Source organism: Branchiostoma lanceolatum, chromosome 16 (genome assembly GCF_035083965.1).
Source record: "Branchiostoma lanceolatum isolate klBraLanc5 chromosome 16, klBraLanc5.hap2, whole genome shotgun sequence".
NCBI lineage: Eukaryota > Metazoa > Chordata > Leptocardii > Amphioxiformes > Branchiostomatidae > Branchiostoma > Branchiostoma lanceolatum.
In genome coordinates, this window is record NC_089737.1 from 2,572,471 (window position 1) to 2,590,291 (window position 17,821).

General features: G+C 41.5%; 1 protein-coding gene across 4 annotated transcripts; it reads left to right on the plus strand.

Annotated features, from left to right (window-relative positions):
* Positions 1 to 66: 66 nt before the first annotated feature.
* On the plus strand, positions 67 to 12,568 carry LOC136421367 (uncharacterized). 4 transcript variants are annotated; one of them, XM_066408624.1, is made up of 14 exons: positions 67 to 394; positions 3,233 to 3,949; positions 4,146 to 4,225; positions 4,509 to 4,639; positions 5,084 to 5,252; positions 5,611 to 5,699; positions 6,037 to 6,121; positions 6,311 to 6,451; positions 6,927 to 7,010; positions 7,893 to 7,909; positions 7,943 to 8,036; positions 8,419 to 8,624; positions 9,019 to 9,196; positions 9,638 to 12,568. In XM_066408624.1, the coding sequence occupies exons 2-14, from the start codon at positions 3,246 to 3,248 to the stop codon at positions 11,623 to 11,625; spliced, it is 3,966 nt and encodes a 1,321-aa protein (XP_066264721.1). In that variant the 5' UTR covers positions 67 to 394; positions 3,233 to 3,245; the 3' UTR covers positions 11,626 to 12,568. The 4 variants fall into 4 exon arrangements, with proteins under 4 accessions (XP_066264721.1, XP_066264718.1, XP_066264720.1 ...); XM_066408621.1 differs by having other exon boundaries at positions 7,893 to 8,036; XM_066408623.1 differs by having other exon boundaries at positions 5,614 to 5,699; positions 7,893 to 8,036.
* Positions 12,569 to 17,821: the final 5,253 nt, after the last annotated feature.

Here is a 17,821-nt window from a genome sequence, read left to right on the forward strand (position 1 = left end):
ATCCTGATTGGTCAATATTGCGGGTAGGCGTGGTTAATCGAACGGTCCCCGCGATTCCGCGCCAAAATAGTCCGCGAAAAACTCATTCATTTCCAGGCAGCTACAGCAGTGGGGCGTGTTCCGAACTTTCATACTGAAAGTATCGACTATTTCGCAGCAAATATGCTGTGAGAAATCGTAGGTTTGTTGTAAAACCTAGCTGGTGCTCTTATGATGAAATTCTGACCAAAGGTCTCAAGTAATTTGTGTGGAAAATTATTTTTTGTGCAAGATTTTGTGCAACGTCCTACGTTACCTGACCCAAGCAAGATCGGGCTCCCCGCTTCAAGACTACAACCCGTCGATATCAGGTGTATGTACGACTTACTTTGGTGATGCAGCAAGAAATAATTTGGTAAGTTTGAACTCTAGGTTTTCTATTGCTGGAATACTTGAGTATTTGTTTATTTAGAGTGAGTGTTCATAATAATTTCTGCTTTCTCTGCCAGTACACTCGAAAATTATGTGTCCAGTACCGAGCTCAATCTTATAACGTTAATTTGGTGCAGACGTCATATTACCTTATCAGTTTTGCATTTAGCACATTAATTTGAACAACTTACAATTACTAATGATTTGAGCTGATCAGGGATACTTTGATGATGTGATTTTGGGTGCAGTGACCAGAAAAAAATAAATCCATGTAAAAGGGGCCCAGCTGAGTGTTTGGCACCAAGCCATAATATAAACAGCTCATTTGTGGCCGTTATTGGCCTCAGGTAGCATATTTTTCAATTTTTTGGAACTCCAAGTCAGTACAGATATTAGTTAAAATTATCTATGCCCGACCAATATCATTTGTGAAGTCTAAATTGGTTATTCTACTGTGCACTTTTTTTGGCGGCGTGCTCGTCGGCCATGATGAGGGGGATCCCCCGAGTAGAAAACCGATCGCGCGATTGTGCGCCAAAATTTACCCCCCGATTTTCTGCGCATGGTTGAGTTATTTTTCTTATCCTGACAAAATTTCAACACATAGATACATATTTCTGTAGCCTTCAGTGTACATTTAGACCACTAGAATCCTGGAAGATGTGAAAAACAAGCGATTTTTTCCCTGGTGCAACCGTTTGTAGTTTGGCTCCATCTATGCAAATCAGGTGGGGTCAACCGCTGATATTTCCGCGCCAAAATTATCTCGCCAAAATATGCCAAAAATCGTCTGATTTTTACTACATTATTACATCCCGCGTATTTATTCTGTATATATAGATAAATTTATGTTGAGATTTTCTTTGTTTTGTGGTACATTTTACGAAAAGCATCGAAATAATGCGTTTCTGTTCGTAGCGTCGGTTCGTTTTCGATCGTTTTTTGGACGAGTGCAAATAAACAACATGGGGCTCCCGGCTCAAACAACAAATATTTGCACCCCTTACTGAGCGCTATTTTATGAAGAAAGGGGATACCTAGTGTACTTTATAACCAACTTTTCCCTAAGCTTTTCACTAACTGAAAATCTAATCAAGTCTGATAGATTTTAGCTCTTCATTTTTATTTGACACACCTAGACTAGAATGTTGCGCTCCCCTGACCTTACCAAAATATGGCGCCAAAGATGAACGGTCAATTTTTGCCGCCAGTTTAGAAATTGGGAAATATCCTACAAAATTGGCATATTTTCCTCAACATTTTCAGATTTGTTCAAAAGCTGCAATAATTAACCCAATATGCGATGTTTAGCAGGAGTTTGATTGGTTTTTAGAGTTAAAAAAACTGAAATTATGTTTGCATTTTTCACCTATGATGGACTTTGGTTTGATGGTTTGAGTTTGACCTGCAAAATTATGTAAATGCTGCTTCCTTATGCAGATTTTAGCTAATCAGACAATTTTCTCACGGATTGTTGTCTAGTCAACTGCCATTAATTTTTATTGCCTTTCAAGACTTGGGCTATCGATGGTACTGAGGAACAATAGGCATTGTGCAGTCTCATTACACTAACCGTAGGGGAGGGGAAAGTGTGAATGTTTATTGTTAGAGGAGTGAAAATTGTCTTTTAATGTTCCACAATGCCTATTACCAAGGACATTATATATCCTATATAATGTCCTTGCCACTACCTACTGATGGAGTCTGGAATATTTCAATTTTAGTTCACAGAATAAGAATGGAATCAATTCAACTAAAATAGCTATTCCAATATACATACAAAACAAATAGTGCATCAAAAGTCGAGTCCTCTTAGAATCTGAAACAAGTTTTCAAATTAGACAGTTCGCAAGTTCACAGGTAGAGCAGTTTGAACTTTTTACCCAGGTGTGAACTGGTCTCCTGTTCACAGAAAATGATCAAAAGACAAGATTAAACCAACATTCTTAACCCTCATCCTGCTGAGGTAGCCTTTTGACACCATCTTTGTATTGATTATGAGATTAGGAAGAAGATAAACTTTAAAGAAAAATTCAAGACTATTGGTTGATTTCAGACAACAACTGAAGACAAAGGAAACCATTGAAAGAGAAGAATTCATATCCCGGTGCCCTCACTTTTTACAGATTTTAGTGAATCTTTTTTTAGACCAATGACAGTTTAACAAGCTGGAATATATTCATGGCAAGATTGTGTTTATCCTATCGCTGTTAATGCATATTCCATCCTCTAGTACACATACAACAACATGAAATGTACCCCTGTAGCTTTACACGTCCAAGATAAACAAAATCCGTGAATATTTTTTCAAGGTGGCACTCCCGTTGACACTTCTGTAAGCAAGTCCTGTCACCGTTACAATAGGCCGACTCTTTGCACTGCTGTGTAACGTTCTAGTCACTGGTTTTCAAAGGAGCTTCTTATCTTGCCTGTCAGTATTGTCAACAAGATGATGTAGATACTAAAAAAGATATCTCAAATTGCAGCAGGACCACAGTAAGAATAGCTAGCAGAAATGTCAAGGTAGGATCCGAATCAAGTCAAAGCAGGACCCGTCCCTCCATTCCAGTACGGAAATTTGATGGGTCGGGATGGGATGGACAAAAAATTCACCCTGTCCGTCCAAAAAATCTTAACTTTGTGATATTAAAGCTGAAGACAGCCCTAGATTGTAGGCTTTTTTTTCCAGCCAAATGTAGCACTGTTGAAGGTGTGTCAAGACAATTATTTGCCATGATTTGCCCACTTTTTAAAAAACACATTGCAATTTTTGGTATTGATTTCAACTTATTTCATTGGTTATCTTTGTTAATTTCTACAGATTATAAGCAGTTATGGCGGAAGAATACCAGTGCTCCCTCGTACCCGAGGGTTTTAGGAATGTCCAGAATTCTGATACAGAGTCTGAGTCAGAGCACCAGAGCTCAGTTCTCCCCTTCACAAACCTCAGCCAAGACAAATCAGACTCTAAAGACGACTCAGGCTTCTACGAATCAGGGACTCTCTCAGGTTCAAGTATAGGTCATCATGATCAACTGTCTACTGCCACTATATGTGAACCCACTGAGGCTACAGCCAACTCAGGAACTGAATTCAAAAAGCCAAAGCCAACCCCCAAGAAGGCAGCTAGCCTCCCAACGTTGACCAACCTACCCATCGATGCAGCTAGTGCGTCTGAAAATGGCGTACCGGTGACTCCGACAAAACCATCCGACAGTCATGAGCCTGGGACACCGCTCACGCCGACAGCAAACCTCAAGCTGCTCATGAGTGCGATCAGTCCCGATATTCGTACGCGGGAACAACAGATGAAGAGTACGACGAACCTCCAGTCACTGTTCAGTGCGCTGAGTCCAGACATGAAGAGCCAGGAGCTGGAGCTGAAGAAGAAGGAACTGTTTCCAAGGAAACCAAGGAAGGGGACGGAGAAGGATGCATCGTCTCAGACGTCCTCTCAAGACGATGACGACATGGAAATTGACGAGGGTGAGAAACCTGTGAGCAGGAAGGACAAGTCACTGGGACTGCTGTGTCAAAGGTCAGGAGTTGTGTTTATTTCATCTCCATACGCAGTGGTAAAATAATTTCTCATCCTGGATATTAACAGAAAATAAACAAGATGCACATGCTGTTTATCAAAATTCATGAAATGCTTTCAGTTGTCTTTTTTGTATGCACATGTAGAATGTTTTTCTCAAGTTTTGACCTGGTCCCATTTTTTCCCAATCCTCCAGATTCCTCTCCAAGTTCCCAGATGACCCTGAGCCAGGTGCAGCAAGGGAAATTTGTTTGGATGAAGTTGCCAAGGATTTAGGTAAGCCAAAAAACCAATCATCAGTTGATTTTGAATATCAAGTTAGTTCAACTGCATTCAATGGACAGTATCCTGGTACAATGTATGTAGACTCACATTCACTATAAAAATTATTGTATGTTTTTCCCGATTTTGCAAGGGTTATGCTCTTCAGGGGAAATCTATCAGAATAAGTACATGTAACTGGCATCTTGACAGATAAGATAACATGAGAGAGTAGTGTGTATCGTAAATGTATTGTTTTCCCCAGTTGTTTGACAAGTCTGTAATTTTGTGTGTACAGGTGTTGAGAGGAGGAGGATCTACGACATCGTGAATGTCCTGGAGAGCGTGCAGGTCGTCAGCCGTCTGGCTAAGAACCGCTACAACTGGCACGGCAGGACACTGCTCAATAACACACTGGCACGGCTCAAGGTAGGTTTCAGTGTCCTCTTGTTCTTAGAATTACTTCCTCAAACTGGCTGGCGGACAAAAAGAAAACCTGACAAAAGACGTCCAAAACAAGCCAGAGCCTACCCTCTGCTTTGAGAGTAAATGTGAATTCATTATTGTTTTGTAATATCACTAAGAAAGTGGCCACAACGACCAAGTGGTGGTCACTTGTACAGGTTTGACTGTATATCTATGGCCAGGTGGTCCTTATGTAGAGGTGGTCACTTGTACAGGATTGACTGTATGTTAATGCCCAGGTGGTCCGTATGCAGAGGTGCTCAATAGTACAGGTTTGACTACTAACACAGAAACAGTGAATGTACAATGACAGTTGAAACTTCTCTCTACTACCTAACTACGTAACCAATTGGTAGCCAATTGGCGACTTCAGTGTGCTAAAGGTTAACATTTCTTCCTGTTGAACAGGTTCAGGGCCTTGAGATGAAGTATGATGAGATGATGGAGCAGGTGAAACAACAGGAGGAGGAAGATGAGTTCGAGCCGCGATCTAAGAAGGCGCCACTCCACGTCAACAAGGACATGAACATGCCTAACCGTACAGGCTACCGCTTCGATGCCTCGTCTATCCTGAAAGGTAGGGATGTTTCACTATAAATAAGCAGACATGTTAGTGTTTTTGGTTTCCATTTATGCTAAGCAATCTTATTCTTTGCATAAAGCTTAGTTCCCTGTATGAGCATCACTAGATATCCCCGTTCAAGATAGATAGAGATAGAGAAGACTAGGTAAAAAGTCAGAAAATTAGCACTTTTGTCATATTGTATCTTATGACTGAAGACGTAATTACACATGTAATTTAAACTTCTACCTCATCTAAGAGATTGATGAGAAACAACTACTGATGTTATCAGACGGAATACAATGTATTTTTGTTTTAGATATGCAAAATGTACATCAGTTTTTCTGCAATGTGTCATTCTTTCTGCCCTCAGCAGGTGCTACTGCCATTGCCATGAGTCGTAGAGACAAGTCACTCGGCGCCATGAGCCAGAAGTTCATCATGCTCTTCCTGGCATCGAATGTAAGTCTTTGATCAAACTGGCTTACTAGTGGCTGTGATGTGTACACAAGGATGTCCCAAACTGCCTTGGGTTTGGACGGAAAGTCTGTAGGCATTTTCCTAGGAACTGAAAGTTACTCTGCTTCTTATTTCAAAGCTCTAAATATCCTGTACAAAATTGAACCAAAACTTCCCATGTCAGTAGGCGTTGTGAGAACAAAACCTTGGCCAACAAGGTTATCCCTAAGATACAACTGAAATCTGTGAACATTGTAGTCAGCTAAACTTACAGTAAGCATATTTTTTCCGTACCAAATCTCTAATTTCAAATGTTCTGATGTTTTCATTCCTTCATAAGGTTAAAGACATCTCCCTGGAGACTGCTGCTAAGGTGCTGATTGGAGAGGGAGGACCCTGCGCTGACGAGAACTCCAAGTTTAAAAGTAAGTTAATACATGTAGATCAAGGAAATCATCCCTTTGAACCTGCGAACAATCGGCCAAAAAAAATTGTGATGATTTTTCTGCTGTGTGACGGGCATAGTACTAGTAGATTGTGACTAAGATACTGACTTAATAAATCATTTCTTTCTGAAATTTTTAGTTAAGTAATGTGCGTGTTGTTCTCCGCAGCTAAGATCCGTCGGCTGTACGACATCGCTAACGTGCTGACCAGTCTGGAGCTGATTAAGAAGGTTCTGGTTCAGGAGGACCGCGGGAAGAAACCAGCCTTCACCTGGATTGGACCCGACCCTGACATTGAAACCTTCAGAAGTATGTAGCAAAACTTATCTTGAGTTGTTCTATTTACAGATTTAGGGAGAGGATAGGAATATTTTCTATACCTCACTGTCCTTTTAGTAGTTTTACATTATGATCTTGCTATGTATTCTTGATACACCAAGTTTCCTTACCACCAGACCTTGCTTTCTGCACTTGAATTTTCATAGTTATATGCCTGACTCTTGTTTATACTTGACATGTCTGAACAAGGAGACTCCATAAGATCTAGGTAGGAGAGGCATTCTTTGCTTCTGTATGTGTATGTATTTCAGTCCTTATAGTTGTAGTTTTGGTATTGCAATGAAAAACTATCTAAGTCTACTGAATGACAGCGAATACTGAAAGGGTATCAAGATGAAAAATGCAATGTTGTATTTATTGCTAATTTTGCAGTTTTCGTTCTGAAGCTTAAAGTCTCTTGAAATGAATGATCAATTAATGAATATGTTCTATATGTCGTTTACAGTGGAAGAGAATGCCAAATCCGCTCAGCCAGCTGTCATGAGCCAAGGAACCATGTTCGGAACAACTGCAGTACACAACACACAAGGTAGATGGTGAACCTGTTAATCAACTTAGACTACATGTATAGCTATACAGTCTGTACATGTGCTTGTAAAGAGGTTCTTGTCATGTGAACCTGTCAGACAAATGAAACCTCCATAGAGCTATGGAGGTTTTTGTCAAGAGTTTACAAGAGCATGCTATTATAGACAGGTCCAGAATACAGTCAAGCGTGTGTATAACAACCACTCAAGGGACATAGGAAAAGTGGTTACTGTAGATAGGTGGACACTACAGAAAGAAAGCTGGTCATACCACAGTCAGTAGAAATGAACTCCCCAAAAGTGGCCACAATGGTCAGGTGGTCCGTATTCAAAGGTGGTCACTGCAACCGGCTTGACAGTACCTGCCATTAGATTCTTCATATTGTTACACATTGAATATCGTGTTGTTTCACATCAGGGCTCGAAATAGTGGGTGCATGTGCACCCAAAATTGGAGCTGTGCACCTAATTTTTGACTGGGTGCACTGGTGCACCTATATATTTTTGTAGCCTATAAGGTTAAGGTACTATTGTACACTAGTATACAGAATATTCTTGAAATGTAAGTATAAAAAACAGCATGATAACTTTTTGCTGTACTTTATTTAATGTATTGTTTGAAATTTTGAAGTTAGCTATAGAATTACAGATTGAAGTTCTTAAGTTAAGAAAGGCAGCAGCGTTAAGCTTTGTAATTATGTTCTGAAGAACATTCAACTTTATTTCATCTGGTGCACCCAAAATTCTTTCTGTGCACCCAATTTTTTTAGTTGGGTGCACCAGTGCACCTATTCCCAAATATGAATTTCGAGCCCTGCACATTGATACAAATATTCATTTCTCAGGTACATGAAGTATGACAACTTATTTGTCTATTTTTCCAGATCTCAGCGTGCGTGTGCTTGCTCCTTCGGGTACAGACAACCCCCGAGGTCTGACTCGCCACGCCTCCTTCCAGGTCCCAGCTGGAACTGCAGCCAACACGGAACAGAAACCCTTCTCCTCTGCACCCAGCAGTCCTGTTAAAGGTAGGTTTGAGTAGAAGTGTTTTCATGTTAGGAACCTAAATGTTTCCTTGTCATAGTAACGTTACTTCTAATTTAATCCCACTCAATGTATTTTTGCAATTTAAGGCATATGTTTTTCTTTTGTACGATGTACAGTATGGTTGCAAAAATGTTTTTGGAAACGGGACAAAAGTTAATAGTTGTGCGGATGTCATACACATAACCAAGTTGTCTTACCTGACCAACCCTAGCAAAAAACGGTGAGAATGACTGACTCTTTCATTTATTGATTTCAGGTCCATAATATAAAGCGCAACATTGCTTTTCCAAGGCTTTATCTACGTTTCTTGCAAATTAAAGCTGATTAACGCTTAAAAAGAAACATTTGTCTCTTCCCGTTTAGAACCTCCTCAGCAGTTCCGCATGACGGAGCGGATGCAGCAGCTGATGGCGATCTGTCGTCTGGAGCAGGAGGTGAACCAGCGCGAGGAGGACCGACAACGCTCGCTGAAACGACAGCTGCTCGAGTGCCAACAGAAGGCAGAGCCGCTTGCTAAAGTACCGCGGGGGGACGGAGAACAGCCAGCAGAAATCACGGTTATCAAGAAGGTGCTTATAGTTTCTGTACGTTTAGATTTGTTCAAAATGATTGTGAACAACTGAAGGTCAATCAGCTAGTGTGCTAAAGGTTAAGTGTGAACTGATAATAACATAAGACTTACAGTATTTCCTTATTGTTGGGAAGGATTTTGGTGCAGCTGCTGTGAAGCATTTGGGGTTGTTTTTGAATTTACACTTCCCGGTAGTTTTTTTATACTACTGAAGAGTCTACAAGAAGTTTTTACTGGGATAGGAGCATTGTTGCATATCATTTCCCTCCTGCATAACGAAATAACCTTTACTTTGTGTCAGGATATCTGGATATTTTAAGAATTTCCCAACACTTTGTTGAATTCTCTACTTGTTGTTCCTTATTTCTAAGTTTCCCTTCTTAAATCCACAGGAGGTCCCAAGGCTGATACCGATATCATCACTACACCCCATCCCGCAGTCTGCACAGGCTGCCATGGTAACTCAGTGTACTAAGGTGTACAGACCCATTCTGCCAGCCAACAAGCTCCGCCTTGCAGCAGCACCCAGCACTGCAGCTCAGACTGGCAACACTGTCACATCAGCAGCAGGTAGGAGCTGAACAGACTTAACCTACTATTTCTCTTTCATTATAGCTGCTCTGTTCAAAAATGAATGCAGTAATCAGTGTAAAAAACATTGTAAGTTAAAAGGAACTTTCTTTTGCAGCTCGGGATAAAATAAGACATTCACATTTTAATATTCACAGTAGATAAGCATTATTGAACATAATCTCTGTTGCAAAGGTATTGAAGTAGGAGGAGAAGAATCCTGATTACAACTTTCTTGGTCATTAAGTTTTGCAGTGGCAACCTTTATGAAACCAAATAGCAGTTGTCTAAGTATGACCTATGTGTTATCTTAACAAAGAAGGCTATTCTAACATTTTCCGATCAGTTATGCAAATTAGGCCCTCATTTGCATAATTTGTATGGAAAGTGTGTCAACATCTGGACAAGTATCTTACCTCCTTCCAATTTTCTTCCCTCCAGATGCAGGCCACACCCTCATCCTCCAGCCCGTGCAGAACTGCCCTCGGGGGACTGCTGCCAGGATTGTCCTCTCGCCCAGCAAGTCGGCCAATCAAACAGTCACCATGGCAACCACAGGACAGCCTCTCACCACGTCCATGTCTCTGTCCAACCTCCTCAGCACCATGGCTCAGAGCAATGCTGCCAAGGTGTCCGTACAGCTGAAACCGAACTGCATACCACAGAACGGCGCCGCAACAGCGTTTAACGGACAAGTCAGGGCACCACACCTTCAGGAAAGTAAGGAGGGCGTGCCAAAGCAGGAGACCATGGCCAACAATACCTTCACTCTACTGCAAAGTGCCAACAGCGCGTTCACCGCGACCGCGCGGTATCTTAATGTCGGATCGCAGGGTCTGAGTGGGTCAGCCGTACCATCAAGCATTGTGGTAACCCTTCCGGATGGAGTGGTGAATAATCAGCTGGTTACGTCGACCGCTGGGCCAGTGCCGGCAAGAAGAAGTGGGCGGCCAGTCCAGCCGAAGCGTCTCGGAGATGAATTCGAGTACATTCCTGTCGTGAAACGTCGCAGGGTGGAGGAGAGCAATGGAGGCAGCCAGCAGGATGGCAAAGAAGGAACAGCCGAGGAGGCGGTTATATGTCAAAGTGAGAACAGCAGCCAGGGAGCAAGCCCGGGTTGTTCCGATTCTGACAAGGAAAACGCCTCTCCAAGTGAACGCCTAAATAAAGAGGTGGAGAAAGCGCATGGCCAGAAGCAGCAGGGGCTGTTGACCAATCACAAGCCTTCTCCGCACCGAGCCCTCCATCTTTCTCCCGAGTTCCAAAACTCTTCGCCGCCCGCCAAAAGCACGACCTCACCTGCCAATATCGCATCTGACATGGACTTGGCTGTCCCCATTGAAGCCGAGGAAGAACAACAACGTACCAATCAAGATGGCGAAGCAAACTCTCAGCATCCAAGCAGGGTGGACCAGAGAGAAAGTCAAACCTCTGCCCTCCCCCAACCCTTTACTCAAAGCTGGCCAGCCGACCAGCAGGTGCTTGAGAGGAAGGATGTCGCCACATCGGACGTTCCACAAGCTGCCATGTTTCCACCCGATCTACTCACCACCAAGGTGATCCCAGTCATCGCATCTCCCTACCAGCAAGTCTTCCTGAACCGCAGCGCTAGCAGCTCTCCTGTGGGCTTCTTCAGCCGTCCCGTGTCGTTCTCGGACCTTGAGCACGTGTATTCCCCGACGGGACAGGTCCTCCCCATCCCCACATCTTTCCCCTCGTCCCCCTCCCCTTTACACACCAGTGGAGGCTCTCCTCCCCAGCTGGCCATGTTTGCTCCAACTCTACAGCAGGCTGCATCCCTAGTCATGCCCCAGACCAGCCCTCTCCACCACACCAGTCCGCCTCACACCAGCCCAAACCAGTCGCCGCTGGTTTTCCCATCTGCCATCGTGCCAAGCATAGCACCGGGAGGAAGCCCTAACGCCCTCCCCGTTGCCATAACGACGGTGCCGTCGACCTTCGGCTTCACTTTCCAACAGCTGAGAGGAATGGGGATCACCACCCAGCCGTTACACATCGCTCTCAACCCGCCCTCCAACCTGCCAATTAACCAGGTTGTCGGCGGCAACACCACCACCTGCACCTCCAGCCAATCAGAGAGCAGCACCATACCTCTGGTGTCAGTCAGCCAGGTTGCTAGCGGCAACACGTCGCCCGGAAACAGCCATGTGACGTCATCAGTATTTCCGGCGCCGCTTGTGCTGGGTCAAGGGTCATCCTTACGACCTGAGTTTGACCCCCTGATCAAGACCCCAACTGCCAACACCATGAACAACAAGGACAGTACTTTCTTTCACAACACGCCATTGGTTGTCCCAGCTCAGACAGGTGTGTTTTCTTCACCAACAGCCAATCAGAGCACAGGACACTTTGGAACAGCTCAGAGAAAGCTGTCCCTCCCACATGAGCCTTATGCTGAAAGCTCATAATACCAGAGCTGTATAGCTGCTTTTAATTTCTTAACTTTTCGGCTGTTAATACTTTATTTAATTTTTAGATACTGCACATTATCATTATACAAAAATGTACAAGGCATCTCTACAGCATTAGAATTTAGAAACAATATTCATTTGGTTTTCCTCACGTAAAAAATCACTCCTTCAGCAAAGCATAGGCTAGCATGATCTTGAATAGCTACGAACTTGTGCACATTCCATTTGATGAACATGCATATCAATATCTGAATGTAAATGTATTGAGAATTGATCGGCTCCAAAAGGAGATTGTTTCGATGTTGACCAAACAATGAAACTTGGTGCTGTGTAGACCATAGTGTTTATAGGAAAATGCAGGCTTTGAATTGTCAGATAGTGTTGATTTTCCTTGGAAAACTCTTTAAAGTATGTCCAACTTTGATGAATTTTGTACGTTTTCTGGTCATGTGGGCATCTCTGTAAAATTTGGCTGTTTTTACGTTTTTTCCACTATTGTTATTTTCTAGATAGAATTATAGCTTTATGTAGTCTGTAGCTCTAAGCAAATGTAGACTGCACTTCTTTGATTCAGATATAAATAATTGTACCTAATTTGATATTTATTGCTTATTTGTAAGCTTCTGTTATCACCTTATTGTAGAGTGATCTAGAGACACGCTTTGCTTAAAGTTCTGATTTTCTTTAACACACAATGAAGTAAACTGACATTGTGCTGCTATAAATGCTATTCATTTTCTACCCAGTGGTAATCAAAGTTGTTTAATTAAAAAGACTTGAATTTTATTACTTGATTGCCCCAAAACTGCCAGGTACCTTGTACCCTTACAGCCTACTGGAAAATATTTCTGTGATTTAGTGTGTTTTATATATTATATGTATATTGTTGCCTTTCAATTGGCTGCAAAATAATTGTCAATACAGGAAAAGTGACATTGCAGTACTTTGTGTTTGTCTTCTTTGCTTATACATTTTTATAAACAGACGTGGTATGAATCTAAAAGCAGCTTTTGGGGTGAATAATCATTAATTTTTTTTTACCGGCCGGTTTTTCAGATCGTCGCTTACATGTAGGGTGGCGACATTATGCTATATAGTGTCCTTTGTTAGACTTAAAGTGAAAATAAAATGATTTTCCACCCCAACATCTGCTTGGAGATGAGAGAATAGGAAATATAGAATTTGCACTTGAAAGATTTACCACCCCGAAATGAAATTAAGAAATAGAATTACACGCAATAGCAACCGATGGATTGTCAAAAATTAATCAGCACGTCTACAGAGAAATGGTACCGTGTCAACATCATAATGTGATGTAATCTCCAATCATATCTAACGGTGGCAAAGAGCGTATGCAACTGGCAAAAGAGTTGTTATAGCCACTCATACGGTCTATGCCGCCGTTATATCTTCTTGCAGATTAATGTGACGGCTTTTCCGAACATCCAATGATTTATTTTATTCGCATATGTTTTCAGAGTATTAGGCAGGAAGCGATTGCTTATTTGAAGCCTTCTACTCAAAACATACAAAAAAGAGACATAATAACATACATAAATACAGAATGGATAAAAGGAAAATGACAATAGACAATACAAGTTGGTATCTATCAATAAATGAATCTGCCTGTACAATGTATGTTGGTATGAACTATATCGAATATTTTACAGTTTTTTAAGTATGAGAGTGACGTAGAACCGCGTAACAGGAGAGAACACAATGAACTGTCGTTAAGTAGCTGAAGGTCAGTTATGTTGGAAAGGGATGATAACATAGTACTTCTTTGGGTAGTGTAAAGCTTCCAGTGTAGGAAGTAATTTTCGGTTGTTTCACAATAATGACCACATTTACATGTAGGACAATCTATACAATGGTGTGGAAATAGGTGGTGGTTTAACTGACTGAAATTTAAACGAAGCCTTGTGAGATGAACTGCATTTTGTCGTTGGCCGTGAGAGAAGTGAGGGTGTTTAATCGGTCTGTTAAAATGTGAGTCGAGTTCCTTTTTATAAATGTTGATCGTAAGCGATGCTTGGACATTAGACGGCAGTTCATTCCACAAGTGAATACTTGAGGGTAAGAAAGATTTTTTACACTTTTCAGTTTTACAAACAATGGAAGTAAAATTCTGGTTGGCACGGAGATTGTATGGGACAATATCGCGAACACGTGGTGGGATGAGGTCTTGTAGGTATTGTGGTACGAAGCCATTCAATATTTTCCAAAAGTGAATCAGCTTATGCTTTTGTCTTCTTATAGCCAATGTGTCCCAACCAACCTCGGCTAGCAGAGACTCGTGTTTAGTGCCTCTCATGGCTCCAGTACAAACCCGTGCCGCAGATATTTGAACAGATTCAAGTAAATCTGAGTCTTTGCCAAGGAGGCTACACCATACAACGTCTGCATATTCGATAAGTGGGCGAATCATACTTAAATACAAAGTTTCCAAAGTTCCCCGGGGAACTAAATATTGTATCCTTTTCAAAAGGTTTATGCGTTTCATTGCCTTGGTTGTTAGTTCGGAAACGTGATATGACCAAGACAAATCACGTTAGTAGTATAGTTGGGGGAGAACGTAGCGCATTTCGGGCGGCGCCATCGGGCGGTGCAGGTCAGGGGTCACCAGGAGCGGAGAGCACCGCCCTAGCATATTGGTAGACATAGGATATGATTGCTTTAGTGTTTGACGTATATACATAAGGTGTGTTTTATGGTCATTATAGTATAAAAGTATCCAGTAAATAAGAATTCCAGGGGTGTGTACATGTCTAAGAACTATGTATATGTCCTCCTCCCTTTATTTGAAGAGGGATGTATTCATATATCTATATCATGTGTGATATTTTTTTTTTAAATAAAACTTTATTGTCATTCTGTACAAAAATACATGGTAATAGCAGTAACTGTCAACAATGTTGATATATACATACAATCATATTTTTCTTAAAGAACATTCGGATTTGAATAGTGTAATTATGTCCGTTCGATTTGTTCCATACTTAAATTTGCAAATTGTGTTTTTTCCCAGCAATATAAGTTTGTTTATGTACTGAAAATGTTTTAGATTGGAAAGTTGGTACCCTAAGATTACATCATGTGTTGTTAAAGACAGTGTATAACTATATTCAAAAAGAAAAAAGTTTTCAATTTCTGACCATAAAGGTTTTACATTTATACATTCAAAAAAGAAATGTTCTATATAATCAACGGTATCACAAACAGCACACTTATTGTTTGTTGCTATTCCATATTTAAATAAACTGACCCTTGTGGGATAAATATTGTGTAAAATTTTCCATTGTAAAGATCGCAATTTTGGTTCTTTTGTTATTCGAAAAGGGGCTTCCCACATGGCTTTCCATGGGTTTGCTTGGAAGTCGAAATGTGGAAATCTTTTCTCCCAAGCACTTTGAGAAACGGGTTTGGTTTCCTTTTGTAATGTTAATATATTTCTAAAGAAACTATTGTTTTGGACTGTCATGTCTTTACCAAGTAATTTGTATTGATGAACTTCATCAGAATGAAGTACTACTCTCTAGCTAGATGGAATAGCATTCACAAGAGCATTGTACTCGAAGATTAAACTCGGGTAATTTCCTACAGTATTCTTAACATCATTCAGAGATATAACATTACCATAACAATCAATTACATCCTTGACATACACAATATTCCTGTTAATCCAGTTACGGTAGAACAACATTTTCCCTTTGTACATAATACACAAATTGTTCCACAAGAGTTGTGATGTTATATCTGTTACATTTTCTATCTCTTCCACTGGCTTTACCTTGTACCACACACAGATCATATTCTTGTAGAAATCAGGTAGCGATTGTATATAGCCTACATGTGTGATATAGATGTATGAGTGCTCCCACCATCTGACAAGATGGAATGATGCCTACATATCATGTATGCATGTTTCCTCCTCCCTCCCTTTCTCTCCTTCCCTCCCTCCCTCCTCCAAGGCCCATATAGTCAATAAAGGCACCTTCTGTGTCAGTGGCAGTGGGCACATGTCACATCTAGTGTATCTCATCAGCAGTGTGTATGTCTTCCATGTGTATAAATTCCCTCCTCCTCCAACGCACATAGTCAATAAAGGTATTGTGTCAGTGGTAGTGGGCACATGTCACATCTAGTGTATACCGTTAGTGGTGTGTATATGTCTTTCATGTGTATATATGTCCTCCTCCAGGTAGGTATTGACCAAGGATTGATATATCTGTATTCTGTATATGTCACATGTATACCTCTCCGGTTACGAAGTCATCAAACAAGTTTCTAATTCCTATATTGAAAATACAGACTACAACGAGAATGTTCGTTTTATCATTTTAATGACTTCAGACACGGTTAACAATTGCTGTACACTGTCTTCTTGTCTGCAGAAATGTATCAGTATTGCGCATTCCCTCTGCCCATTATACAAAGATAGGATTATAATATACACAAAGCGATCGACATCTAGAACATTAGATAAAAACAATATCAGAGACATCATCACGGGTACAGTACGGGTACACGTCAGATATTGAGTGGTAGGGTCGTGACACCGTCATTCAGCACTTGTCTTTTGGAATAGAAATAAGAAAAGGCATCCCTCGCTTCTGCTAATCTCTTACGCGGAAGCCCCTGTTCATACCCTGGCTACTTTTCTGCGTTTCCAAGACGTTGAGATATGTTTGGAAATTAATCTCGTTGCCTTTCTTGCTGACTCCCTTACAGCTGAATTTGTCTTCATCATTTTCGTCTCCGCCGAAACAGTAATAGGTTTTGCTGCACAACCCCACAATACCATCCCCGGACCACTCTTCTTTGAACAGCCCGGGTTTGCGTTTGTCGAAGGCAGCATTCTCAGGGGTGTGAGTGCGGGGAAACCAGAGATGTTTCTCTTTCTTGTACTCGTCAAGCATGTTTGGTTTGATGACGTCCTCAAACCTATCCGCCGAGATGGCGATGTAGGCCGAGTCCGTGTCCATCTCGCAATATTGGAAGTCCGAGCGATCCACGAATTTGATCATGAAATCAAAGTAGAACTCCAGCATGCGGAGCTTCGCATATTGGTAGACAAAGAACCCAATCTGAAGCACCCTAGTAAACCAGGACCGCCTATCGCTCGACGTTACATCGCGAGCGTAAGCGGCCCTGGTAAAATGGACCGCTACTATTCCAAAAGACAAGTGCTGAATGACGGTGTCACGACCCTACCACTCAATATCTGACGTGTACTGTACCGTACCCGCGATGATGTCTCTGATATTGTTTTTATCTAATGCTCTAGATGTCGATCGCTTTGTGTATATTATAATCCTATCTTTGTATAATGGGCAGAGGGAATGCGCAATACTGATACATTTCTGCAGACAAGGAGACAGTGTACAGCAATTGTTAACCGTGTCTGAAGTCATTAAAATGATGAAACGAACATTCTCGTTGTAGTCTGTGTTTTCAATATAGGAATTAGAAACTTGTTTGATGACTTCGTATCCGGAGAGGTATACATGTGACATATACAGAATACAGATATATCAATCCTTGGTCAATACCTACCTGGAGGAGGACATATATACACATGAAAGACATATACACACCACTAACGGTATACACTAGATGTGACATGTGCCCACTACCACTGACACAGAAGGTGCCTTTATTGACTATATGGGCCTTGGGGGAGGGAGGGAGGTAGAGAGAGAAAGGGAGGGAGGAGGAAACATGCATACATGATATGTAGGCATCATTCCATCTTGTCAGATGGTGGGAGCACTCATACATCTATATCACACATGATATAGATATATGAATACATCCCTCTTCAAATAAAGGGAGGAGGACATATACATAGTTCTTAGACATGTACACACCCCTGGAATTCTTATTTACTGGATACTTTTATACTATAATGACCATAAAACACACCTTATGTATATACGTCAAACACTAAAGCAATCATATCCATATGTCTACCAATATGCTAGGGCGGTGCTCTCCGCTCCTGGTGACCCCTGACCTGCACCGCCAGATGGCGCCTCCCGAAATGCGCTACGTTCTCCCCCAACTATACTACTCACGTTTTAGATGTAATCCCAAATGCCTATGACAATCAACTTCCTTCAGTTCAACTCCCTTAAACACTAACGGTGGGTGAGAGACTTTGATCTTTTTCATAGAAAATGTCATTAGTACG

Coding starts and splice junctions, on each gene's coding strand:
- LOC136421367 (XM_066408621.1), top strand. CDS start 3,246: ATGGCGGAAGAATACCAGTGCTCCCTCGTACCCGAGGGTTTTAGGAAT. Junction 4,226..4,508: donor TGAAGTTGCCAAGGATTTAG/GTAAGCCAAAAA, acceptor TTGTGTGTACAG/GTGTTGAGAGGAGGAGGATC. Junction 6,122..6,310: donor CGAGAACTCCAAGTTTAAAA/GTAAGTTAATAC, acceptor TGTTCTCCGCAG/CTAAGATCCGTCGGCTGTAC.